Below are 26354 nucleotides of genomic sequence, written 5' to 3' on the forward strand. Positions count from 1 at the left end.
CACACACACACACACACACACACACACACACACACACACATTCTAATGGCCTCCAGGCTCAGTTTATGATGGCTATAAAGCTGGTCACAATACTGAAAATGTTAAAGCTGCGTGGATGATTATTACAAGTAAAAATCCTAAACTCTAAACTATATTTAACCATGATGTTAATGAAATGATTTTTACTCTCAGGCCTGGACCAGTGCTCCACCTTGAGCTGCGAGTTCTTCTGCCACCCCTCTCCTGAGGGAGGTGCCTGCTATTGCCCTGATGGTTATATTGTAGCCAATGACAGCCGTTCCTGTGTAGGTGAGTGGCATATTTGTTTTTGTGAAAACAAAATCTGTATTTGTGTAACATTGTTGCATGATAACTTCAAAGGTAACATACATACATCACAGGATATCATAATCTGTAAAGTGTTTTTTTTATTTTCATTTAAGCTTACAAAGTATCCCAGACCTGTAGTGTCAGTCTATTTTGTTTTAGCTTTGAATGAGCCAGTTGTGAAAAGCTAAAGTTACTGGCTCAATTTCACAACACTCTGGTTGCAAATTACTGGTATAGATCCTCATCCTAAGGCCTATGTATTGCGCAGACTATAATGACTGCCAGATCTGGGGGATCTGTGACCAGCTGTGTGAAGATCGACCTGGGACACACCACTGTAGCTGTGCTGATGGATACTTCTTGGAGCACGGTCATGTCTGCAAAGCCAATGTGTCAGGTAAAGGAGTCACACACCACTTGGTAGCTTTATACCATATGCATCTGCTGCAACATAATCTGTGGTGTTTTTCAAAATCAACACAGCTGAATACTTAAAATTACAAATTATATTTGTCAACAGAACATTTATTAAAAGTTATTTTTTCTGTATTTGTATCAAATGTCTAAGATAGCTACATTTTCTTTTTTCACTGAGATGCCGTATTTGTGTTTTCCAGCCGGAATGCCACAGCTCATTTTCACCAACGGGGGTGAGGTGATGATGGCTGATATACACGGGCGCTTTGTCAGAACTGTGGTGCCATCCCAGGGCAAAGGTTATGCTGTAGGGGTGGCATACCACTGGCACAGCGACATACTCTTCTGGAGTGATACCTATACTAAAATGGTCAGTCTGGATTGTTGTATGATGATCAGCATTCTCTCTCCTTACCTTCTTCATAGCTTCCTTATGTGATTGCTTAAAATGAGGTAAATAAAAACCCATTAAACCCAAACCGTATTCTTCTTTTGTTAGGTATACTCCACCAACCACAATGGGGATAATATTAAAGAGATTCTGACAGCTGCAGTCCATAATGTCCAGAACCTTGCTGTGGACTGGGTCAACTTCAAACTGTATGTTTTAGAGGCCATGATGGAACGTATCGACATGTGCGACTTTGTTGGAGGGAATCGGGTCACTCTGGTGGCTGAAAACCTCATGACTCCTCATGGCCTTGCCTTGGACCCTACAGTGGGGTGTGTTTAATTGTTTCAGTCTTTGAAAACTGCTTCCCAAGCATTGAATGGGTTGCATGTTTATAGAATCTGATGATAATACAATACAAAACTATTTAACATTGTTTACTTGAGTTAAAATCAATATTGGTTTTTAGAATATTAACTAGCATTTTTTGACACTAGAATGGTAATTTCTGTTATAGCACTGGTCTTGTTTTCTGATGATACAACTTGGTAAAGCTGCATGTCCACTTGTCATGATCATAAAATCGGTAAAAGCTAATTTATGGTCAAATACAAATAAATTAGTGGCAACTCTACAAGATTATAACTGAATCCTGATAAAGAACAAATACAGTGCTTTCATGTCACTTCATCTAGCATCATATAGCTCTTAAAGCATCCTTACTTCTTTTTTTTTTGTAGCTACATGTTCTTCACAGACATGGGTGTTGCCAGTGAGCAGATGAAGCTGGAACGTGCCTTCATGGATGGCAGTAACCGTGTGGAGCTTGTGAAGAACAGACTCGGCACTCCAACAGGAATAACCCTGGATATCATCACCCAGAGAGTCTACTGGTCTGACAGCCACTTTGACACAGTAGAGACTGTCACCTACAATGGTTTGGAGAGGTAATGGTTACACTGAAAATGGTGTCAGTCTTCTTGGAGAGTAACTTTAAGCTAAAAAGGGACATAACGACATTTATGTTGTGTTCTCCTTGATGGCCATTCTGAGCAGTTGTTGTTTTCCAGGAAAATAGTTCTCAATGGTGGAACCGAGGCTCCACATCCTTTTGGAATCGCTGTGTTTGAAAACCATGTGTTTTTCACTGACTGGACCAAGATGGGTGTAGTGAGAGCCAACCGCTTCAACGGCAGCAACCCAGCACTCCTTTATCGTACCGCGAAGCGACCGGGCCATGTTGTCGTCTCACACCCTGTCCTGCAACCTGTTGGTAAGGTGACACACTTCCAACTTGTGACAAGTCAAAATGAGTTCAGTTGTAAGAAATGTCCCTGTGTTTCTGTTGTGAGCATAAATGTAATTCCTGCTTAACTCAAATTTTGTATGTGTTTCTGATTTGGTTTGGTTTGATTTTGGTTACTGGCCAGAAGGTGCAACTAGATGTCAACTTTTGTGTAACATGAGATAAACTCAGAATCTAATTTATGTTTATGAATTGATATTACACCAACATGGAAAACAACAGTGCTGTAATATAATTGCCTCATCTGTCCTGTGCTATAGTGATGAACCCTTGCGGCAGACATAATGGTGGCTGTCAGCAGATTTGTGTATTGAGTCATCGCACCGACAATGATGGTCTGGGCTTCCGCTGCAAGTGTCGCCATGGTTATGACCTGCTGCCTGACCGTCGGACCTGCTTTAGTAGGTTTCCCCTTGATTTAGGGCCTAATTACCTCATGTCAAGAGTTGGTCTGTTACTCAGTTCACAATATTTTCTGTGTTCTGCTGTGGGACATCCAGCTTTTTAATCAGTCACTTTTTAATTGCATTGATTTGATTTGATTTCATCAAAGTTAGTTATCACTGCCACTTATCCTTTGAACAGAGGTGAAGGACTTCTTGCTGTTGGCCACCTCTCTGGGGGTGCGGGGAATCCCATTGAACTTATCCCTCCAGGAGGACATCACCCTGCCCCTCACAGGGCTCGGGACGTCTTTCTCAGGCTCTGCCGTGGAGTTTGATGGCAACGAGGAAGCCCTTTTCTACAACGACAGGTCCAGAGGCCTCATCTATAAGTCTAACCTCAATGGCACAGGTGAATGTTCCTTATATATTTGTTACAAAGCACCATTACAAGGGCACTAAGTGAGTTTGCATGAAAAAAATTTTGTTTTTGTTGTTCATAATGAATGTGTAAATTGATTTGTTACCCATATAATAATATGATAAGATTTAGCTTTCAAGACTCTCTCATGTTTTCTTATTTCTTAATGCATTTTCAGTCCAACAGATTTTGACAGGCTACAGAGTAGGAACAGTTGACAACATGGCTTATGACTGGACCTCCAAAGTCTTGTTTTGGACCACAAGCACCTACAAGTCAGTGGTGGCCTTCAGAGTCACAGACAAGTCCAGACGAGACATTGTGACTGGTTTAAGGAACCCAAAAGGAATTGCAGTGCATCCCAGTGCTGGGTGAGACTCCACGTTTAGGTTATAATATATAAAATGACTTTGAGGTTAACAGATTACATTATATTTTAGTTTTGACTCACACTAAACAGATCTGCATTTTCTTGTGTCTAATCAAATGTTGATCCACAGCTACTTGTTTTGGTCTGACTGGTACCGTCCAGCGGTCATAATGAGAGGCTTCACTGATGGCAGCAATGCCGTTCCTCTGGTCAATACAACACTGGGATGGCCGTATGGACTTGCTGTTGACTATATGTAAGCACAGTGAAGACCTACAGGACTATGATGTGATTTCTTTTTCAAGGATTAAAAGAATGTATGTTGTGTGGACTACAGCGTCCCTTTAATCTCACTGGTTGAATCCTTGTGATTGGTCTTTGTCAGGATGGACAGGCTGTACTGGGTGGATTCCCAGTTGGACCAGATTGGTCATATTGGCATTGAAGGAAATGACAGGCAGACGTTTACCAACATTGGCCAGATTACTCAACCCTACTCTCTAACAATTTATTCAGGTGAGTTTCTTTGTCCATCCTCATGACTCCCACTTACTCCAGTACATCCATATTACACGTGCACAATGTTTTTTAGATTGTATATGATATTATTCAGATTTATCTTCAGCTACGACACAGTAAAATCCAAAATTACTCATACACCTCTAAAAATTCTCCAGCTCCCTTATTTGTGAGAATATTTGCATTTAGATTAAAGCAGTGGTGATCAGAGAGTATGTAAAACTAATGTATCACCATAATATCAGAATATCTCAACAAAAATATTAACACTCAATAAATATGCGATAAATCAAAATATTTATTTTCTGCCATATGGGAATACTGTGTCTAGTGTGTTTGTTCCTGTACTGACTGATAAAAGTTACATAAGACAAACACCAAACTTTCGATGGGAAATCATCATACTACTGCTCTGTATGTATTCACTCATTGTTTTTCAGGTTTAAAATGAGAATGCATATTGTACATTGTTGTGCACTTTCAACAAAGATGCACAAAGTAAAAATTAATCAGCCTGTTGTTTTTCTAAAATGACTTCAATACATCTATCCATTGTGGCTTATTTATTTTATTTTTGGAATGATGAATTGCTTTTTGTCTTGCAGACTACCTGTATGTGTCTGATACAAGGACCAGAGCAATATTTGAGATGAGGAAGCGAGATGGAGGGGGAAACATTATGATCAGACAAGGAATCACTGGCATCATGAATGTCAAGGCCTACACGGCTGACCTCCACAGCAGTAAGTTCACGCACAGGGATGCAATAGAGTGTAAAGATAGTTTAACCTTTCAGCCCTGCAGTAACTGATGCAAAGTGGTGTGTAATTTGTAAGGTGTAAAGTGTTAATAAATTGGATAAAAGGACAGGACCAAGAGGACCTGAATGGTAGTATGCATGGAGAGCAGTGACAAAATGGAGCTAGAAAAAGAAGAGAATGATATCCATATCACATTCTCAAACCAGAATAATCAATAACTGCTGGGCCAGATTGATAGTTGAGCAGTGAGTCTCCAGATATGACTGTGTCTACATCATCCTTCCCACAGTGTTCACCAGCCGTTGCAATATGGTGGCCAATGGGCTCTGCAGCCACTTCTGCTTCCCGACTCCCTCCTTCAGTCGGGTCTGTGGCTGTCCGTATGGCATGAAACTTGAGACCAATCAGAGGGACTGCATCAAGGACGATTCTGTTCCCCCACCTGACAACAACTGTGGTGACTACGCCTTTGAATGTGATGAAGGACGCTGTCGACCCAACTCCTACCGCTGTGATGGAATTGTTGATTGCATAGATGGGACTGATGAGGCCAACTGCACTGACACAGGTGAATGTGTAAGAGAACATGTGTGTTTTAGGAGCAGTGGAAGAAAACTATTGAGCATGCAATTTTGTTAATCCAACTGCCTGCCTCATGTGTCTTTACCAGGAGCGACCTGTTCTCCACGCGCCTTCACCTGCAACAACAAGCACTGCATCCTGTCCAGTTGGCGCTGTGATGGCATGGACGACTGCGGCGACGGATCTGATGAAATTAACTGTCCCACCCGTCTCCCTACCACCTGTGCAGCCGGCTACTTCACCTGTGATAACAACAGGTGTATCTCTAAAATATGGGTGTGTGATGGTGACAACGACTGTGGTGATGGTTCCGATGAACACAACTGCAGTAAGTACGTGGTGACGGCCCATTTTCAGCTCAGTCACCTCACTCACATAAAATACTGTTCAAACAGATATCTAAGATAACATTCTGATAAATGACATGAATCTGCAATTTACAGATTCAACCATCACTACATGCCCTCCTTCTTACTTCCTGTGTCCCGACCACCGCTGTATCCACAGCTCCTATGTGTGTGATGGAGACCAGGACTGCCTGGATGGCTCTGATGAGCAAAAGTGTGGTAGGAATCACTATAACTGTTGTGTTCTGATTTATGAAAGACAGTTTTTAGAGATAAGTTTAATTTTTCTAACTACTTAACTTTCCCCATTTATGTTCCTCCTTCCCACCCTAAGAGTTTGCCTGTGCCTCCTATGAGTTTGCCTGTGCCAGTGGAGACCAGTGTGTCAGCTCAAGATATCAGTGTGATGGAGTGTTTGACTGCAGGGACCATTCAGATGAACGAAACTGTCGTAAGCTAGCAACAGTAACTGAGGTTATATATAACAAAATTAAATATGTTAATTATGTTAATTCATTATGTGGTTATGAAAGATTTTTCCACTTGAACGTCTGTCAGCTTTGTTGCTGTCAACGCATGGTCATTGTCAACATATTGCACCCGTCTCAAAACTTCTGAGAGAAAGCCATTGCAGTTTCAGTCATTCTCAAGTATTTGTTGCTCCTCCAGCCACTCGAGGTCCAGGCCTCTGCCACAATGACGAGTTCCAGTGCCAGACCGACGGTTTCTGCATGCCAGATGAGTGGGAGTGTGACGGCCATCCAGACTGTGAGGATGGATCCGATGAACATAACTCCTGCCCACCTATCACCTGCAGATCCAACTATTTCCAGTGTACCAACAAGATGTGCATCCCAACAAGCTGGTTGTGTGACGGCGATAACGACTGCCGGGACATGAGTGATGAACAGAACTGCCCCACCCCTCCATTTAGTTGTCCCCCTGGACAGTGGCAGTGTCCCACCGCCCCCTTGTGCATTGACCTGGACAAGGTGTGTAACGGCCAGAGGGACTGCCCCAATGGAGCAGATGAGTCGCCTATCTGCAGTGAGTATAAAAAGTGTCATGCATTATACTATATATTATATTTAAGCCTCAATAAAGCGTAATCCTTAAAAAAGAACACATTGCATTTATTTAGTTGTATATGATGTATTAATTACCAAAAAATGATGATGAACATGTCAAATACACTTTCAGTACAAACATCCTTCAGATAGACAGCAGAAATCCAAAGCAGTTGTAAGAAAAAGTCAGCAATAACAAACACAAGTGCCTAATAAATGCACAATACGAACTCACTATGTTATGATTTTTATGAAGACCAAGATGATTGTGCACTGAACAACGGGGGCTGCAGTAACGGCTGCATCCAAGGACCATTTGGGGCTCAATGCACATGCCCAGAGGGATTTCAGCTCCTCAACGACTCAAAGACCTGCGAGGACATCAATGAGTGTCTGATCCCAGGATTCTGCAGCCAGCAGTGCTACAATGAGAGAGGACATTTCAGGTGCTACTGCTCAGATGGTTACCTCCTAGAACCTGACAGACGCACCTGCAAAGCAGCAGGTAAGCAGCGTTACATTACGAATAAAGAGATGTAATACCAAGATAAGAAAATTAGGGTGTCAATGATATGGATGGGTGCTTTTTTTCTTTATAATACAAAACAAATGAAGTCCATGAAGTACTTGAATCAAAAAAAGGATTTTAAAGTGTAACATTGTAAGATACTAACAAAGTTTTACAGTTTATTACTTGTGTATAGTATTTATAATACATAAAATTCTGTGAACATGGAACAGAATACACAAAGATACACTTTGTATCTTGATCACTTGTTTGTATGAACCAAGATATTTTTCTGCTTTTAGACCCCCTAGCAGCTGTCCTTCTGGTTGCCAAGCGCAGCCAGATCATTGCCAACCATATCAACATGAGGCCACCCCAGATGCGTCCAGTGATCAGTGGTTCAAGCATTGTGACTGTTGACTTTGATCGCATAACTTCCAGAATCTACTGGGCTGATGCCTCGCAGAAGAAGATATGGAGCGCCTACCAGAACGGCACAGACAGACGGGAAGTAAGAGAAACAATCGCACAGATGCATCAAAGCAAGAGATTTTAACCACTGAAGACTGGACAGGAACACAAAAGCCAACACAAACAACATCAAACTTAGCAATATTCTCAGTGTTAAACGTGTCCCTGTTGTTCTAGGTTTTCTCCACCGGTCTGATGGTACCAGAGAGTATAGCTGTAGACTGGGTGGGTCGAAACCTTTATTGGGCTGACTCTGTCATGGAGAGCATTGAGGTCTCTACTCTGGACGGCCGCTTTCGGAAAGTCCTCCTCACCAAGAATGTCACCAGCCCCCGCGGACTTGTTTTAGACCCTCGTAACTAGTAAGTAGAGAGTCTTTGAGAGAATTACGTTGCTGTTCTTCAAACTTTATGTAATTCTCTGTAAAATCTTGACCTTTGAACCTACAAACAAGAAGTCACAAGATGTAATAAACCTTGTATTTAAGCTCTTTGTCACGCTGTGTTTCCTCGCAGTACGAACCTGATGTTCTGGTCAGACTGGGGTCAGAACCCCAGGATCGAGCGGGCCGACTTGGATGGTGCCATGAGACGAGTCATTGTCAGCACCAAGCTCTATTGGCCCAACGGCCTGGCCCTAGACTACACCACACGAAGGGTCTATTTTGCTGACGCCTACCTCAAATATATTGACTACTGTGACTATGATGGCAATAACCGCCATCAGGTCATTGCAAGTGACATGGTAGGTTTAAATTATTTCAGTTATTGGAAAAAAACCAAGGGGGATACTTTGATAATTAATCAAAATAAAAACTGTGTTAAACTCCAATGCAAAAAGATGATTCAAATTCATGTCAGTCATCTATTTTTACCTCTTCCAGATCCTCCAGCACCCACATGGTATGACCATCTTCGAGGACAACATCTACTGGTCAGAGCGCTACACCAGCAAGGTGATGAGGACGAACAAGTTCCACGGTGGCAACATCACCACTCTAATGGGCAATGTCTACCAGCCCATGGGCATCGTTATGGACCATCCCATCAAACAGCCCACAGGTAATTCTCAATTAAACAGCAAGTCTTAATTTTATAGTTGAAATAAATTTAAATGTTGTGTGTTGATGTAGTGTAGGTAGGTAAAAGCATGTCTCATCCGAAATAAGTGAGTAATGCTTAATTGCTACTTAAATGATGCTAATTACATGTTAATCTATTTAAAGAATACATTTTTCTTTTTACAAAAATCAAGTCCACAGTGAAAATAAATGTTTTTGTATCACAAGCTGCAACAAGTATGTAGAACAAACCGAAAAAAGAAGAAAGTACTGGCACTAAAATACCACAATGTCTGCACCAAATTAGTGTGACAAATTGAATAATATGTTGAGAGAGTAACAGTGTGGTTTTGTGTTTAGCCATCAACCCATGTAGAGAACACCTGTGCACTCAGCTGTGTCTGCTGTCAGGCCTGAGACCCAGGTATTACTCCTGCCACTGTCAGTCTGGCTGGACACTGGGTGCTGACAAACGCACCTGTATCAAAGGTCAGTATTTTTTATTTGCTCTCTTCACCATGTGGATGAATATTCATTTTCTAGTTCTGAAGCCAATTAAATGTATTGTGTCTCTACTAAAATTGATATTCTCTCCCTCAGCTTGGCACCCCTTTATGTGATTATTGTGTTCCTCTCATCACGTGTATTTCTATTCTAGATGAGGCTCCCTTTTTGATGGTGGTGAGAGAGTCCGTGATTTTTGGTATTCCTCTGGACCCCGCTGACCCATCTAACAATGCAATGGCCCCTGTGTCTGGCATCAGCCAGGGGCGGGACATTGACTTTGATGACCAGGAGCAGCTTGTTTATTGGGTGCAGAGCACTGTGAGTGGAGGTTTTAAATAGAACCTTGAAGAGATGTTTTATGACGTATATAATGTATATGCTGTGATGGCTAGTTTTTGTGTAATTACAGTGTAATTACAAGCAATTGTAAAAATGTTATTCCATGTTATAATTGAGCTGTATCCTATTTCCAGAACATATCCTGGAAATGTATGGTTGGTTAATGATATGCACTTGTGAATATTTTCTATTAGGTTTGCTATTTTTATTCTTATGCTTTACTTGAATATCTATAGATTTCATGTTCTAAAGCATGGTCTTTATTGTTCTAATATCAGGGCTCTATATGGCAAGTGAAAACCAGCGGTACCAACAGGTCTGAGTTTGCTCCAGCTGCTTTCATGGGCTCTCCGTCTGGTCTGGCTTTCGACTGGATAAGCCGAATAATGTATTACACTAATCCCACTGGTAAAACCATAGAGGTAAGCAACCTTGAGACAAAATGTGATGAGTGACTGATTGATTGATATGATGAGTATTGATTGTTGATTACTGACAGTACAATGAGAAACATAGCCAAAACTAGCCTTGGCCTCTGTTTTCTGGTGCAGCATATTCAATCTGAATTACATTAATATTAGATGTATCTTTAATTTCTTCTTAGTCTCATTCATTTGTGTGTTTCATTTATTTTAATATATTTGTTAAATGCATTTCATCTTAATCTGCCCTTTTGTTGTCAGTGTTTTATCACTTCCATTTTTGCATCGTCATTGTGCAAGTAAATAAACAAACTACTTTACACTTCACTTAGGTTGTCCGTGTGGATGGAGACCAGCACTATAGAAAGACCCTCATCACCTCTACTGGTAAACCAGAGGGATCAGGAGAGCCCTTTGGAATAGCCCTGGATCCAGCCCGAGGGTAAAGCATTTGTTCACTGAGAAGAGAAACCTAAAGAGTATTTGTCACTTAAAGTCAGTGAGGTGTCGAAAAAAAGTATCAGTTTCTGTGGGTAAGATAGCAAAACATATTTCAATGCTAGTCCTTACCTCTGTGTTACTGATGGCGAGGAAAATACTTTTTAAATTGATGCTTGTGTACTCACTATCATTGAAAAGATTCAATTCAGCAGGACCTAATTAATTGCACAGCATTAATTGAGCAGACTGTAGCAAGCTGACAAGGACAAAGTGGTCTAATTATTTGAAAGACATGTCATGTAATTGTAAATTCAGAGGATTTATTCCTCCAAAACAGCCATGTTTTAAATAAATATTAATTAATTAATTAATTAATTAATAACTCACCCAAAATTATAAAAAGCAATAGGTAATTTAGTCAGGCATTTGTGCCTGCATCTTAGCATTTTTGTTCAGCAGGTAAAAATAATCACTTTCTCTATGAATATTGTTTTACCAAGACAGGACTTTAACACATTTTTACTCAATTTAAAACCTAATACTTACAACATGATAACTTACTAACTCAACATGTTTACACTTTTACCCTCACAGGAAATTGTTTTGGACAGACAAAGGGTCAGACAGTGGAGTTCCTCCAAAGGTTGGCAGCGCTGACATGGATGGAGGAAACCTCAGGATCCTCTACACAGGCAACCTGGCTAACATAGGATTCATCACTGCTGATGTCTCTACTAGGAAACTGTACTGGGGTGTGGCGGGCTCAGGGGTGGTATGTACTGTATACATGCTCAGCATATAGACTAAAAAGAAAAAGGTAGTCAGTTGTTTGACATTTCAGTGTTAGCTGCGTTTTTGGGATGTTGAGGGGAATCAATCAATCAATCTTTATATATATAGCGCCAATTCACAACAGCGTTATCTCAAGACGCTTTACATGAAGAGCAGGTCTAGACCAAACTCTTTAATTAGAGAGAGACCCAACAATTCAGGAATTCAAAATTAAGGATTCAAGAATTCCCACATGAGCAAGCATCAGATATTATATTGAGCAACAGTGACAAGGAAAAACTCCCCTTTAACGGGAAGAAACCTCGAACAGACCCAGGCTCAATGCGGGCGGCTTCTGTAGGGGTCCGCGTTGGGTGGAGGTTGGACAGAGAGAGAGAGAGAGAGGGAGAGAGAGAGAGACAACACAAACAGCAACCAACGTACGAGCAGTGACTATAGCACTAACAATAGGAATGTGACTAAAAGATTAGCTGTATGATATTATTGAAAAACATGACGAGTGGCCGACGATCCGCAGCAGTGATTCATGAAGCAGAGAACCACATCACCAGGACCAGGACCAGGATCCACAGGAACCTGAGAGATGAGAAAGCACAGAAAGGCTCTGGGGAAGATATCAAGTTAGTGGCAGACATTTGGCTGACATGAGACATAATGATGGAGAGGAAGAGGAGGATAGAGAATAGAGGAGCTCAGTGCACCATAGGAGTCCCCCGGCAGTCTGAGCCTATAGCAGCATAACTAGGGGCTGGTCTAAGGCCTGATCCAGCCCTTAACTATATGCCTTGTCAAAAAGGAAGGTTTTTAGTCTACTCTTAAATGTAGAGAGGGTGTCTGCCCCCCGAACCCGAACTGGAAGGGGGTTCCACAGGAGAGGAGCCTGATAGCTGAAGGCTCTGCCTCCTGCACTACTTTTGGAGACTTTGGGAACCACCAGTAGACCTGTAGTCTGGGAGCGCAGTGCTCTAGTGGGGTAGTACGGTACTATGAGCTCTTTAAGATATGATGGGGCCTGACCCTTAAGAGCCTTGTAGGTGAGGAGAAGGATTTTAAACTCTGTTCTAGATTTTACTGGAAGCCAATGAAGAGAAGCCAGTACAGGAGAAATGTGGCCTCTTCTTTTAGTTCTCGTCAGAACACGAGCAGCAGCGTTCTGGACCAGCTGGGGAGTCTTTAACGACTTATTGGGGCAGCCTGATAATAATGAGTTGCAATAGTCCAACCTAGAAGTGACAAATGCATGTACTAATTTTTCTGCATCATCAGTGGATATGATGGGCCTGATTTTGGCAATATTACGTGGATGGAAAAAGGCAGTTCTAGAAATCTGTTTAATGTGGGAGTTAAAGGACAAATCTTGATCAAATACGACTCCCAGATTCCTCACAGTGGAGCTGGAGGCCAGAGTAATGCCGTCCAGAGCAGTTATGTTGGTAGAAAAGCTGTCTCTGAGGTGTCTGGGGCCAAGCAGAATAACTTCAGTTTTATCTGAATTTAGCAGCAGAAAGTTGCTGCTCATCCAGGACTTTATGTCCTTAAGGCAGATTTGAAGTTTAACCAACTGATTGGGTTCATCTGGCTTTATTGATAAATGTAATTGTGTATCATCTGCATAACAGTGGAAATTAATGGAGTGCTTCCTGATAGTATTACCCAGAGGAAGCATATATAAGATAAAGAGTATTGGTCCAAGCACTGAACCTTGTGGAACTCCATGTCTAACCTTAGTGTGGACAGAGGATTCATTGTTAACGTGTACAAACTGAAATCGATCTAATAAATAGGACTTAAAGCAGCTCTTCTTTTTTAGAGGGGCAATAGAGTCTAGTGTCATTCTCAGTGAACCTGCAGCACTATCGACCAGATAATCAGTTTGGGAGGGGCTAAGATTAGCATAGCGGTCATCCATACCACAGGGACACACTGGCTGAAATACTGAAGGAATCACCTCCTTAAATTTGGCAATAGCACCATCAGATAAGCATCTAGTGAGGACCTCTCTGTCATATAGAGCATAGTCCAGTAGGAAGAAATCAAATGTTATCAGGTAATGATCTGATAAAATAGAGTTATGTGGAAAGACTGTTGACTGTTCAATTTCAACACCATAAGCCAAAACAAGGTCAAGAGTGTGGTTAAAACAGTGAGTTGGTTCATTTACACTCTGGGAGAAGCCAATTGAGTCAAAAAGTGAGACAAAAGCAGTGCTGAGACTATCATTTTCATTGTCCACATGAATATTAAAATCACCTACTATAATCACTTTGTCCACACTGAGGACTAAGTCTGATAAAAACTCTGAAAACTCAGTTAAGAATTCAGAGTATGGGCCAGGAGGGCGGTACACTGTGACAACCAACACTGGTTTTAGTGTTTTCCAGGTTGGGTGTGAAAAACTAAGAGTAAGACTTTCAAAGGAGTTATAATTAAGTTTGGGTCTAGGTTGGACTATTAAACTAGAGTTAAAGATTGCTGCAACTCCACCTCCTCGTCCAGAATCTCGGGGAATATGAGTATTAATATGACTGGGAGGAGTGGCCTCATTAAGGCTAACATACTCCTCAGGACGTAGCCAGGTTTCTGTCAGACAGAATAAATCAATTTGATGGTCAGATATCAGATCGTTTACTAAAACAGCTTTGGATGGCAGAGATCTGATGTTTAAAAGTCCACATTTAACTCTCCTGTCCTGTTTCATAGTGCCAATGGTGGTGTTAACTCTGATTAGATTTTTATGCTGAACTCCTCTCCTGTTGGACTTAATAGATCTAAATGATCTGAGTGGTCGGGGGACGGACACAGTCTCTATGGGATGTTGGGTGGGTGACTGTTCTAATGGAGGAGCAGAGAAGTGTGTAAGACTGCAGCTCTGCCTCCTGGTCTCGACTCTGGGTTGTCAGGTTTTAGGATTTATAAACTTTGCCATATTTCTAGATAAGAGCGCAGCTCCGTCCAAAGTGGGATGGATGCCGTCTCTTCTAATGAGACCAGGTTTTCCCCAGAAAGACTGCCAATTGTCTATGAAGCCCACATTGTTAGCTGGGCACCACCTCGACAGCCAGCGGTTAAATGATGACATGCGGCTGTACATGTCATCACTGGTCAGGTTGGGCAGGGGACCAGAGAAAACTACGTCCGACATTATTTTGGCAAAGTTACACACCGACTCCACATTAATTTTAGTGACCTTTGATTGGCGTAATCGGGTGTCATTAATGCCGACGTGAATTACAATCTACAAGCAGTTTTAAATTTGATTTGATGTCGCCCGCTCTGGCCCCCGGGATGCACTTAACTATGTTTGCTGGTGCCGCTAGCTTCATGTTCCTGACTATGGAGCTTCCAATGACCAGAGTCCGTTTCTCAGCGGGTGTGTCGCTGAGTGGGAACAAATTCTCTTTTTTTTATCTGTGAAAAAGTCTTCTGAACTTTATTGTTTGATTTAATACTTCACACTGTAGAACAAGTTATTTCTGCCACAATAATCTAATGTGGTCAGACCAAACTACTTGTGTTCTACTTGTTGTTATAATCACCCCTTGTGCTAATCATTTGCTTGTAGTTTCATGTTGATCATGATCCTGACTCAATGACATGATATGTAACATCTCCCTCTTTTCCTCTCCTTCCTTTTTATCCAGATTGAGAGTGGCACCATGGACGGAGTAACCCGGGTGACCGTGGTGAGTGGCCTGTCCCACCCGTGGGGCTTGACGATCCACCAGAACCATCTCTACTACACCGACCTGGACTACGAGGTCATCGAGAGGGTTGACAAGGACACCGGTGCCAATATGGTGGTGATGAGGAGTGGCATGTCTGGCCTGCGTGCCGTTAAAGTGCACGCCAGAGACTGTACGTGTATTTAATTTGTGTGTTTTTTCATTTAAGTCAGTCCTTGAGTTTGTTTTGGTGTTTTCATCCAGACTGTTATGTTATGCAGCATGTAATTATTGCCAGTGAGTCAGTGATTCAGTAGGAGTTTAGTGTCTCCCCTTAAGGATAACACAGAAGGATCAAGCACTACTTGTATTTCATCTTTTTAAATGAAATATATTACATCTATATAAGCCCTCAAGCAAGTCGATCTAAACTTGTGGAGCCCCAGCAGTAAAGGCTGTGTCACTGTATCTAAATCTAGTTCTTGGAACAAGAGAAGACAGACGTCTGAGGATCTTGGCGAGCAAGATACAACTACTCTATAAGCAAAAATTGCAAAAACGAATTCCAAACTCCTTTTCCTCCATTTAGACAAAAATAAAAGATGTTCTCTTCTATACCATTTCAGAGGTTCCACCCAGCAAAAGTATGTGTTGTAGGAAGCTGTCATAAGGAGACAAAATGGAAGGCTCTGTCTCTTGTATGCACCTCCACCACTCTCTTTCTCTCTCCCGCCTCAGACTCAGCAGGGACTGCCAACGCCTGCAGCTCCAACAACGGGGGTTGTCCCCACCTCTGTCTGCCCAAACCAGACAATCAAAAGACCTGTGCCTGCACCACAGGCTTTAACCCCTCCGAAGATGGCTCCCACTGTGGACAGTATGATTCTTTTGCAATTGTCTCCACCCCCAAGTACATCCGTGGTTTCCACATAAACAGCTCTGACCACTCTGAGGCTATGGTGCCTGTTGGTGGAAGTATGTTGACTTAATATTGTTCTGGTCTGCTCTGCATATTGATTATTATTGGTTAAGTGTTAGTTGCTACAAGTATGCAACTTGTGTCCTTTTGTCCTCATTTTATCCTCTGCAGCTTCCTACTCCATTAAGGGCAAGTTGGACCTCCATATCAAATCTGGCTTCGTATACTGGATTGACAACAGCACTTCCTCCTCATACAGAGGCATCTTCAGGGCCAAAACTGATGGAGGCTCTTACCACAGTGTCACTATCTCAGGCATTGGAAAAAGAGGCATCCGAGGCTTCGCGATAGACTGGGTTGCAGGTACGAAGTAACTTAGCCATCCAAACATTCCTTCACTCTTCCATTATTGTTACAGGGAGGCTCTACCAGCAAAGATATTAACAAATACTTACATGCATAAATAAGATAATAGATGAATAATTCACTGAAGTGTATTTATTTCATGCAGAATTAAACCCCAGTGTTATGCTGTCAAGCACTAAAGCCTTGTATCTCTCTGCTCGCAGTAATCCTATCATTCTCGCCTTTCACGTCTCTCCACTCACCTTCTTAGGTAACATGTACTTCACCAATGCCTTTGACGGTGAGACTTACCTGGAGGTGCTCGCCATCAACACCACCTACCGCATGATTCTCTTGAAGTCTACCCAGGACCAGCCCCATGACGTGGCTATCAGCCCCAAGCTTCGCTACCTTTTCTGGACTGATGGTGGCCAAACACCCAAGATTGAGCGGGCCCTGCTGGATGGCACCAACCGCACTGTGTTGGCATCAGAAAGCCTAGCATCACCTCAGGGCCTTACCATTGATTACACCAATGATTTCCTCTACTGGACAGATGATGTTCTTGATATGATCTCCCGAATGGCCACAGATGGCACACAGAGGCAGATTGTCCGGTATGGGAGCCGTTATCCATCTCCAACAGGCCTGGCTATATTTGGAAACTACATGCTGTGGGTGGATAAAAAGCTTGGGAAGCTCTTCCAGGCCAGTAAGGACCCTGCCAATTCTGACCAGCCAGAGGTGAGAGCTAAATGTACTGTACTGTAAATGAGTTTAACACCCAGTTTCAGCTTTCATGATGATGCTGTTTTGTGATCTTCCATTGCAATAATAAATAGCAATTTGTAGAATTTTCAATTTGTTGTGGAATCACACAATATGTGGGCTCAAATATTAAATTATAGGGAGTCAGTTGTTGTCATAGTTTAACAGCATGAACACTAGGGCTGCAACTAAGGATTATTTTCATTATTGATTAATCTGCAGATTATTTTTTCAGTTAATTAACTTGTAGTTTGGTCTATAAAATGTCTGAAAATTTTAAAAAGTGCACATTAGATGTCTTGTTCAATGTAGTGATCCTGCTTTGATATTCTACGCTCATGCCACAAAAAAACAAAACAACTTTTTCAATGGTTGCAGGTCATTCGAGACAGTCTTGATGGGGTGATTGATGTCGCTGTCTTTGACCCTCATGTTCAGCCTACATCTGCCAACCAAGTGGGCTTTAACCCATGTCAAGAGGATAACGGACGCTGCCAGCAGTTGTGCTTTGCCATTCCAGGCCAGGAGAAACCAAAATGTGGTTGTGCACACGGGTCACTCCTTAGTAATGGAGTAACGTGTGGTTATGGACAAGATGAGTTTCTAGTTTTCACCACAGACTACACGCTGAATAGCTTGAGGTTAGACCCTGCGGACCACAGCACCCCTTATCCAATGGTGTCCTTTGGCTACAGCTTGATGGCTTTGGATTATGACTTCAAGGAGAAGCGAATTTTCTTCACACAGTACATGGGGATTGGCCGGAGCAAAATTGGCTACATCACTACGACATCTATCACCAGCCCGCCTGTCATCTTAGCTTCAGGTACAAGATCTTAGCATTAATTGTTACTGTGTTCCCTTTGTGTATTTTTCTTCCTGTTATATTCTCACTCTCCTCTCTCAACCCGTTTCATTTTCTAATTTCCTTCATGATCTTATCGTTGTTTTGGCTGTCTGTATTCAATATCCTCTCTGCTCTGTCACACTGCTCAGATTTGGATGACCCAGAGGGATTGGCGTATGATTGGGTCAACAAACGTCTCTATTTCACTGACTACTATAGCCGCAATGTCCAGTCCATGGGGTTGGATGGCATGAACCGCTCAATCATTGCCCGTGCAAACCGTCCCAGAGGCATCGTTGTTGACCCCTGCTATGGGTAAGTAGGGGTACCAGACCGTTGCTTTACTACCAGATGTCTACAGATTGGATATAGATGTGATGATTGCTGTCTTCACTTTGGGGTGATCATCAGGGTATATCCATGAGCTCTTCTCCCTTCTCACTCTGCTCTCTCTACCTAGTTACCTCTACTGGACTGACTGGGGAAGTCCAGCTAAAATTGAGAGGACCACCCTGGCTGGAAACTTCCGCACTGCCATCATTAACAGCAGCCTAATAACGCCCAATGGCCTGACTCTGGATTATGAGGAAAGAATGCTCTACTGGGCTGATGCCTCATTGTATGTTCAGTTTTTTTTTTTATATGCATTGTATTGCAACAAGATCCCATGTTATTCACATGCTTTTGACAACTCATCTACTCCTCCCCCACTTCCCACAGAGATAGGATTGAGCGTGCTACTCTGACTGGTGAGAACCGACAAGTGATCTTGCAGGGGGTCCAGTACCCATACGCCATGACAGTCTTCCAACAGGACATCTTCTGGACTGACTGGACTGAGAGAGCCGTCTTTAGAGCAGGGAAGGATGATGGGTCTGGCTTTGTTGTGCTAGCCCAGGACCTGCAGTACCGACCAAACAACATCCATGTTTATGCTGCATCTAAGCAGCAGAGCTGCTCTAGCTCCTGTCAGCAGTTCAATGGAGGCTGCAGTCATATCTGTGTCTCCGGTAAGAACAGACTCTTCCTTGTCTACCCAAAGCTAATAAACCATTCAAGCTACACAGTAATTATACAGGCTTCAAAAATGGCAAATGTGGCTTTTGATGATTTAATCCATCATTTTGGTGCCTGTAATTGTGTATGTGGCCTTTCAATATGATAATACAATATACATCTTTTATAAAATGTCTTAAACCATGATAGACACAGTAAGAGTAAGTGTTTTGTTTTTCAAATAAGTGGTTAACTTAAAGTTAGAATTTGCGTAGACCTTACAACAATTAGAGAACCACAGAGACACACGGAGCAATTAATTAAATAGACAGATTATCTCTGTGTTTCCTTCAGTTCCTCTCTATTCTTAAATTCCCTCACCTTGCATAATCTCTCCTGCAGGTCCATTGGGCCCTGAGTGCCAGTGCCCTCATCAGGGGAAGTGGTACTTGGCCAACAACGGCAAAGACTGCATCCAAGACACAGGGAAACGTTGTCAGCCAGAGCAGTTCACATGTCTCAATGGCAACTGCATCTCGGCGCGCTGGAAGTGTGACGGTTACAACGACTGCCATGATAACTCCGATGAGCTGGAGAGAGTGTGTGGTGAGAGATGAGGCTTAATCTTACTCTAGACAGAGGATGGTGATCATTTTGAGTGGACAGGCAGCAGACCAAAAAAGTAATCAGGCGTAAAAATGTTGTTCATAAACCCTGATGAGTTTTGGCATTTTAACCCTCCATTAGGTTTAAAATGGGCTATGAAATGCCAACATGAAAAAGGGACACACATTTTGTTATTGGCTTTTACCGTTGGTTACCTGTGGTTTTGTAATATTGGCCCGTTAGTTAAACTGTGGGTTACTTTTTTGCTAACAAATTAGCAGAAAGTCTAAAACATAAATATCACAGCAGGAAAGTAAATCAGCGCTGTGTTGTTCCTCCTGTCCAGCCTTCCACACCTGCTCAGCCATAGATTTTACCTGTGACAACAAGCGCTGCGTGCCGCTCAGCTCCACCTGCGACTACACAGACGACTGCGGTGACAACAGTGATGAGCAAAGCTGCCCCTTCCCCACATGTAACCCAGCTACTGAGTTCACCTGCAGCAACGGACGCTGCATCAGTGCAGCCTTCGTCTGTGACGGCCACAATGACTGCAGAGACAACGCCACCTCTGACGAAATCAACTGCCGTGAGTGATGATTAGGTTGATTTAGGGACTGATAAGTCAACTGATGGATTGATTATTGTTCCTCTAACGCTACTTGTTCACCACATGTGTAACTTCTCTCCCTCTGTTACTGTTTTTTACTCTGTTATAATAGAAAAAAATACAAATGACAGAGAGTAATCAAACAAAACAGATGCTCAATCAATCAAAAGTAGAAATGACCAAATAGAGTCCAAGTATTAATCAGGCGCAAATAAAGATGAATATCACTGTTGTAATATCCACCTACCTGCCTTCTGTGACCTCTTCAGCTGACAGAACATGTCCTGCGGGCCAGGTCAAGTGTGACCAGAACAACATCTGCATCTACCCTGAAAACCTCTGTGATGGCTACAACAACTGTGGAGACAACAGTGATGAGAATCCTCTCTTCTGCGGTAAGTTTTTTTGTCTGCTAAATGAGAGAGCGTAAGAAAGAGAGAGCGACACATTCGGAACAACTGTACTTTCCAAGTTAATGTTTTACTTGCTGAATAGATTCACTAAAACGCTACATTGTTATATTTCCAAATCTGTGCAATTGTGGATTTGTTGAAACTGTACTACAGCGGGTCGTACATGCTCTCCGGACCAGTTCCGCTGCGATGAAGGGAAATGTATCCCTGATTATTGGGTGTGTGACTCCATCCGCGACTGCAGTGATGGGACAGATGAACCTTCTTCCTGTGGTGAGTTCTTTGCATTTAGATTTGACTTTTTGGCTTTTTAGACAGGTGCAACTTAAACTCAGAGCGTATGCTCAGTATCTACAAATCTTGATATGACTATATTGTTTCCAGTGTGTTTTTTTATTTGTTTAGTGAGTCAAACCATTGCTTTGGGATAACACAGTTTTAGACAGCTTTTTATATATTGTAACTCACAATTTGAGATTTTAATTTTTTGCATGTACGTGTTGTCAGTTTGTTAGAATAGATGCCACATTTCTTAAAGGATTATTATTAATGATCTATTTATGTTAGTGACTGCTTATTGATTCAGAGAAATAGTGATCAACGTGCTGAATTTGTCATATTTCAAATCAAATTTCTCAGATTTTTTTTCTGATCAGTGGTCTGTAATAAGATGGGAAACTTTAGGGCTACATTGCAGATTTTCAATCACTGTCTTATCATTACAAAGTTCGTGTATACAAATGAACAATGTTTAACTTTCCTCTGTGTCGCCTGCTCTGAGTTGTTACTGTTATTTTACTGTTAAATCAGTGATTCGTTCAAACAACAGCCCTAGAAATGGGAAATATCTGCCGAATGACACTATACACGTCACCTGGTGGACAACGAAAGTTGTGAGCTCCGAAGAGCTCTGGGGAGTTCTCGATACATGCAATGTGGTGGACAATTAAATATTGTTCATTTGTATACACTACCAACATTGTTAAGATACAAAGCTAGTTGAAAATAGGCAAGGTATTCCTTTAATGCCTCTTTATTACAAAATACTTCTTCTTTGTCCCCGTGCAGAGGATGTAATCAGAACATGCAGTCCCAGCCAGTTCACTTGTACGAATGGAAACTGCATCCCTCAGTCAATGGTATGTGATGGCAACAACGACTGCTGGGACAACAGTGACGAGGCTCCTGAGCTGCAGTGCGGTGAGTAACACTTTATTTATTACGTTGTAGTTTTACCCAGCGAGGGTCATACTGGTATCATATCTGTGTATTGTTTAGTGTTTGAGCTCTACAGCTAAATGTGTGATACTGTATTGCACATGTTCATGTTCGGTTGACCCTTGTCATCCTCTCTTTGTCTCCTGCAGGCCAACGTACCTGCAGTTCCAACCAGTTCACCTGCCCAACCTGGTACCCCGGCCACCCTCGTTGTCTACCCTTAAGCTTTGTCTGTGATGGGGAGAAAGACTGCGCCAACGCGGCAGATGAGCTCCAGAACTGCCCAAACCGCACCTGCCATATGAACGAGTTTGCCTGTTCCAACGGACTTTGCATTTTCCTGCCCTACCAGTAAGTAGGAAATGTGTGTGGGAGAGAATAAAAGTAGACATTTGGTTACCAGTCCGGAAAATAATTCTCCTGTCACTAAATAGTCTGATGAATTATTCCTCCTCCGCAGCTGTGACCGTGTGAACGACTGTGGGGACGGCAGTGATGAGTTGGATTGTATCTATGACACATGCAGCAGCAACCAGTTCACCTGCGGTAACGGAGCCTGCATCCATGCCTCCTTCACATGCGACGGGGAGAGTGACTGTATGGATGGCTCAGATGAGGCAGACAGCATGTGCATCACACCCCAGCCCACCTGTGCTCCCCAGCAGTACATGTGCAAGTCAGGCGAGTGTATCGACAACAGTAAGGTGTGCAACGGACAGAAGGACTGCCAGGACAACAGCGATGAAAAAGGCTGTGGTGAGAGAAATAAAAATGTACCATAGTGTGACAATATTAAGTTGAATTTAGTGGAAGATGGGCATCCCCCCTCGGGCAGGATACAGAACAAAATATTACCTCTAATGTTTAAAAAAAACATATTTAAGTACTAGTACAAATGTCGACATTCTCAGCTCTCAAAATATATGAAAATACACACTTAACGATAGCAATTAATGATTATTTTCATTGTTTATTATATTAAATTATATCAAATTATTGATTAAAATAATTGTCCGTGCATTGAAAAATTTCCAGCATCGTTATTTTAATTTTTTTGTATTGTTTCCAACAACAATCATACTATGACAAAAATTTGAGAAGAGCAATATTTTTTTTTTTTTTTCACTGATTAAAATCACATTGGGGTCTCTCAAACATATATCTGTGTCACCTTGTTTTCCTACCTTTTGTCCGCTTCGTCTTCTTTCCTTGTTGTGTTTAGGAGTCAATGAGTGCCGCAACCCATCAGTCCACAAGTGTGCTCAGATTTGTACCGACACCCTCACTGGTTACTATTGCTCCTGCAACCCCGGCTACCGACTCATGCCAGATGGCAAAGCCTGTGAGGACCTCAACGAGTGTTTCAGCACACCTGCTGTCTGTAGCCAGATCTGCGAGAACACTGTTGGCTCGTACCACTGCAAATGTGCTCCGGGGTACATCCGTGAAGCAGATGGACGCACCTGTCGTCAGAACAGTGGCATTGCTCCATACCTGTTGTACAGTAATCGCTACTACATCCGCAATTTGACCACTGACGGGTCCCATTTGAGTATAGTCCTGCAGGGGCTGTCCAATGTGATGGCGTTAGATTTTGACCACTCTGAGAAGAGGCTATACTGGCTGGATGCAGGGGCAGGAAAGATTGAGAGGATGCGTTTTGACGGCACTGACAGGGAGACGTTGGTGGATAATGACATTAGAGGAGCAGAAGGCCTGGCACTGGACTGGGTGGGCAGGTGTGTGAAGGAGAAGGACCTTTATTATTAAAGCTTCATCATTAATGAATAATTTATTAATTAATTACAACTTTGATAATGAAGCTCCACATAAATGTATTGTGTGATTTGTGTGCATTTTAAAATTTGCAGGAGAACTTTGCTCCTTTAACCAATATCCAAAAACTGTTTTTATGAGGGTTGATTTAATCTAACTGGCCAAAACATGTTTGCAGTGAATAAATGTTTTTTTCTGCTGCAGGAAGTTGTACTGGGTGGATGGTTATTATGGCTCAGTTCATGTGATGGAGCTGGATGGCCGTTACCAGAAGAGGCTGCTGTCAGGAGAGTTCACAAATGGAAATGCCACTTATATTATCAGCAAGCCTCGTGCTGTGGCTGTCAACCCGAAATATGGGTACTGACACACCCACACACACACACACACACACACAGAAGCCCTTAATCTGTGGCTGACACCGAAACCAGATGTTTAGAGTTGATGTTTAATATCGCAAAAACATTTCACCAGTCAGAGTATATTCTAGCTGCAATGTAAATATCTAATACTAGGTATTTAAATGGGTTATGTAATCATGTGCATATAGAATATTAGGTATTATTAGCTGTTTACTATTTGAGATTTATAATGGTAAATGTTCACTACAATTAAGTCTTTGATCTTAAGTTTGGATATTTCCCATCCCTCCTGTGTTCTTCCTTTCTGTCCTCTTGATTCCAGATGGCTGTACTGGACCAACTGGGGTGACACAGCATATATCGGCAGAGCTGGCATGGATGGAACCAATGTCACTGCCATTATCACAACCAAGCTGGAGTGGCCCAGTGCTCTGACCATAGACTACACCACCAACAAGATCTTCTTTGCTGATTCCCACCTTAACTTCCTGGAGTGAGTTTAGAGATAATCACAGTACATTACCACCAGTAAAATGCCTGCATTGTGCCTTAACTCTCCACTGTATCAACCTTCAGCTTTGCAGACATGGATGGCCAGAACCGACACCGCGCCATTGCTGGAACTCTCCCCCATGTCTTTGCTGTTTCCCTTTTTGAAGACTGGATTTACTGGACGGACTGGAACACACACACAGTGGAGAAGGCCCACAAGTACACTGGCGAACAGCGCACAGTCATGGGCAACAACACACATCGGCCATATGACATCCATGTCTACCACCCCTACAGACAGCCTCGTAGTACGTACATTTGATCTGAGGATGCTTTTATTCATTTATTTCATTATTTATTTTATTTTTTAGCATTTTTGCCTTCATTCGACAGTATAGTGAAGAAGCAGATAGGAAGTTGGGGGAGAGAGAGAGGGCCATGCAAAGAAGGTCTCAGCTCAGAATTGACCAAAATGTTGTTTTTAATGACTTATTTCCCAGGTGAAAACCCCTGTTCCTCCCATCATCTGACCTGCAGTCATTTGTGTCTGATCGGCCCTGGTGGGCAGCAAGCTTCCTGCCAGTGTCCAGATCACTTCATTGGTCTCGCCGTGGGCTTCAAGATCCAGTGTGTCGCTGACTGCTCCAGCACTCAGTTCCGCTGCGGGGACAATGAGAGGTCAGTGAGATGTAAAAACACTTGTCTGCCCATTTCACTGCTCCATTCATCTAGCTGGTCTCACTTCTCTATCCAAGTCTTTCAAAAATAATGAAAAGGAATGGGATTTTAATATGTTGGATAATTATCCATAAAGGTGTGTGAATATATGACTTAACTTACTCAAAATACTAATGATGCACACACTGAGTCATCTTAAATATAAATTTTACATTTATATTCTATGAACCTGTTTGTGCTCTCTGTTGTCCTCAGGTGTGTCCCTATATGGTGGAAGTGTGACGGCCAGTCAGATTGCGGTGACGGCTCAGATGAACCTCAGACCTGCCCGGCCCGTCATTGCCCCATTGGCCAGTTCCAGTGTCAGGACGGCAACTGCACCTACTCCGGCTTCCTCTGTGACGGCCACTCAGACTGCCCTGACGGCTCAGACGAGGATGCAGCTCTCTGCAGTATTACAATTAACATAGTTGCTGTAATAAACTGCCACAGTGTAGAAAATCACACAGGAAACTGAAATCAGAGTTTATTAACCGTGATTATTTTAAGTCTGGCCAAATAGTTTTTATGTAATTTTCACTTTTGTTTTACTGAAAAATACAATTCAAGCCTCAGCCAGGCTTAACCTCAGGAGAGGCCCTCACACTTCAGACTGAGTTCAGGCAGATGGCTGAGTTTGGACTGTGGTCAAACTGTAGTCTGTTCCCATAGGTGACCACCGATGCCAGGAAAATCAGTTCCAGTGTAAAAACAAGAAGTGCATCCCCGTGTCCTGGCACTGCGACGGAGTAAACGACTGCTCAGACGGCAGCGACGAGGACGCAGAGACTTGCTCCCAGAAGACCTGCAGACCGGGACAGTTCCAATGTGCCAACGGGTACTGTCTGCCATCGAGCTATGTATGTGACGCCCAGGACGACTGTGGGGATGGATCTGATGAGCCGTATGAAACCTGCAGTAAGTTGGACATTATGAGATCAAAGTCAGGAAGAAGCAAGAAAATTCCAGAATATACTACCTAAACTGATGATCTTATCCACATTGGCGAACCAGGAGAGAGGTATGATGACAAATTCAGTGGCTGTGGCAGGAATTAAACCTGTAACACTCCAGATTTGTAGAAACAGCCATGTCCCAAGAGGAATCTGAGTGAATTAATGATGGGATATTGGGTTTTTCTAACATTGTGAGAAACAGTATTCAGTACTCCCTTCCTTCTGCTCTTACT

General features: G+C 42.5%; 1 protein-coding gene across 1 annotated transcript in view; it reads left to right on the top strand.

Annotated features, from left to right (window-relative positions):
- Positions 1-26354, top strand: part of LOC139219596 (low-density lipoprotein receptor-related protein 2-like) — a 50894-nt gene that overhangs the window by 4682 nt on the left and 19858 nt on the right. Inside the window, exons 9-57 of the mRNA XM_070851514.1 lie at positions 193-309; positions 599-727; positions 948-1117; positions 1247-1470; positions 1879-2085; positions 2209-2411; positions 2705-2845; positions 3030-3239; positions 3427-3619; positions 3749-3874; positions 4004-4134; positions 4743-4880; positions 5188-5466; positions 5569-5808; positions 5924-6046; positions 6162-6278; positions 6497-6874; positions 7151-7399; positions 7705-7913; positions 8051-8235; positions 8389-8617; positions 8757-8934; positions 9294-9422; positions 9592-9758; positions 10058-10201; positions 10534-10643; positions 11237-11414; positions 15076-15289; positions 15835-16071; positions 16187-16378; positions 16632-17104; positions 17507-17954; positions 18125-18290; positions 18436-18594; positions 18696-18985; positions 19374-19577; positions 19924-20166; positions 20457-20582; positions 20754-20873; positions 21669-21800; positions 21968-22169; positions 22279-22574; positions 23041-23557; positions 23799-23954; positions 24279-24449; positions 24533-24756; positions 24949-25126; positions 25382-25578; positions 25838-26083. Of these exons, the coding sequence (XP_070707615.1) occupies positions 193-309; positions 599-727; positions 948-1117; positions 1247-1470; positions 1879-2085; positions 2209-2411; positions 2705-2845; positions 3030-3239; positions 3427-3619; positions 3749-3874; positions 4004-4134; positions 4743-4880; positions 5188-5466; positions 5569-5808; positions 5924-6046; positions 6162-6278; positions 6497-6874; positions 7151-7399; positions 7705-7913; positions 8051-8235; positions 8389-8617; positions 8757-8934; positions 9294-9422; positions 9592-9758; positions 10058-10201; positions 10534-10643; positions 11237-11414; positions 15076-15289; positions 15835-16071; positions 16187-16378; positions 16632-17104; positions 17507-17954; positions 18125-18290; positions 18436-18594; positions 18696-18985; positions 19374-19577; positions 19924-20166; positions 20457-20582; positions 20754-20873; positions 21669-21800; positions 21968-22169; positions 22279-22574; positions 23041-23557; positions 23799-23954; positions 24279-24449; positions 24533-24756; positions 24949-25126; positions 25382-25578; positions 25838-26083 (10095 nt within the window). The remainder of the gene's footprint in view (positions 1-192; positions 310-598; positions 728-947; positions 1118-1246; positions 1471-1878; positions 2086-2208; positions 2412-2704; positions 2846-3029; positions 3240-3426; positions 3620-3748; positions 3875-4003; positions 4135-4742; positions 4881-5187; positions 5467-5568; positions 5809-5923; positions 6047-6161; positions 6279-6496; positions 6875-7150; positions 7400-7704; positions 7914-8050; positions 8236-8388; positions 8618-8756; positions 8935-9293; positions 9423-9591; positions 9759-10057; positions 10202-10533; positions 10644-11236; positions 11415-15075; positions 15290-15834; positions 16072-16186; positions 16379-16631; positions 17105-17506; positions 17955-18124; positions 18291-18435; positions 18595-18695; positions 18986-19373; positions 19578-19923; positions 20167-20456; positions 20583-20753; positions 20874-21668; positions 21801-21967; positions 22170-22278; positions 22575-23040; positions 23558-23798; positions 23955-24278; positions 24450-24532; positions 24757-24948; positions 25127-25381; positions 25579-25837; positions 26084-26354) is intronic.

This window comes from Pempheris klunzingeri, chromosome 20 (assembly GCF_042242105.1).
Source record: "Pempheris klunzingeri isolate RE-2024b chromosome 20, fPemKlu1.hap1, whole genome shotgun sequence".
Classification (NCBI taxonomy): Eukaryota; Metazoa; Chordata; class Actinopteri; order Acropomatiformes; family Pempheridae; genus Pempheris; species Pempheris klunzingeri.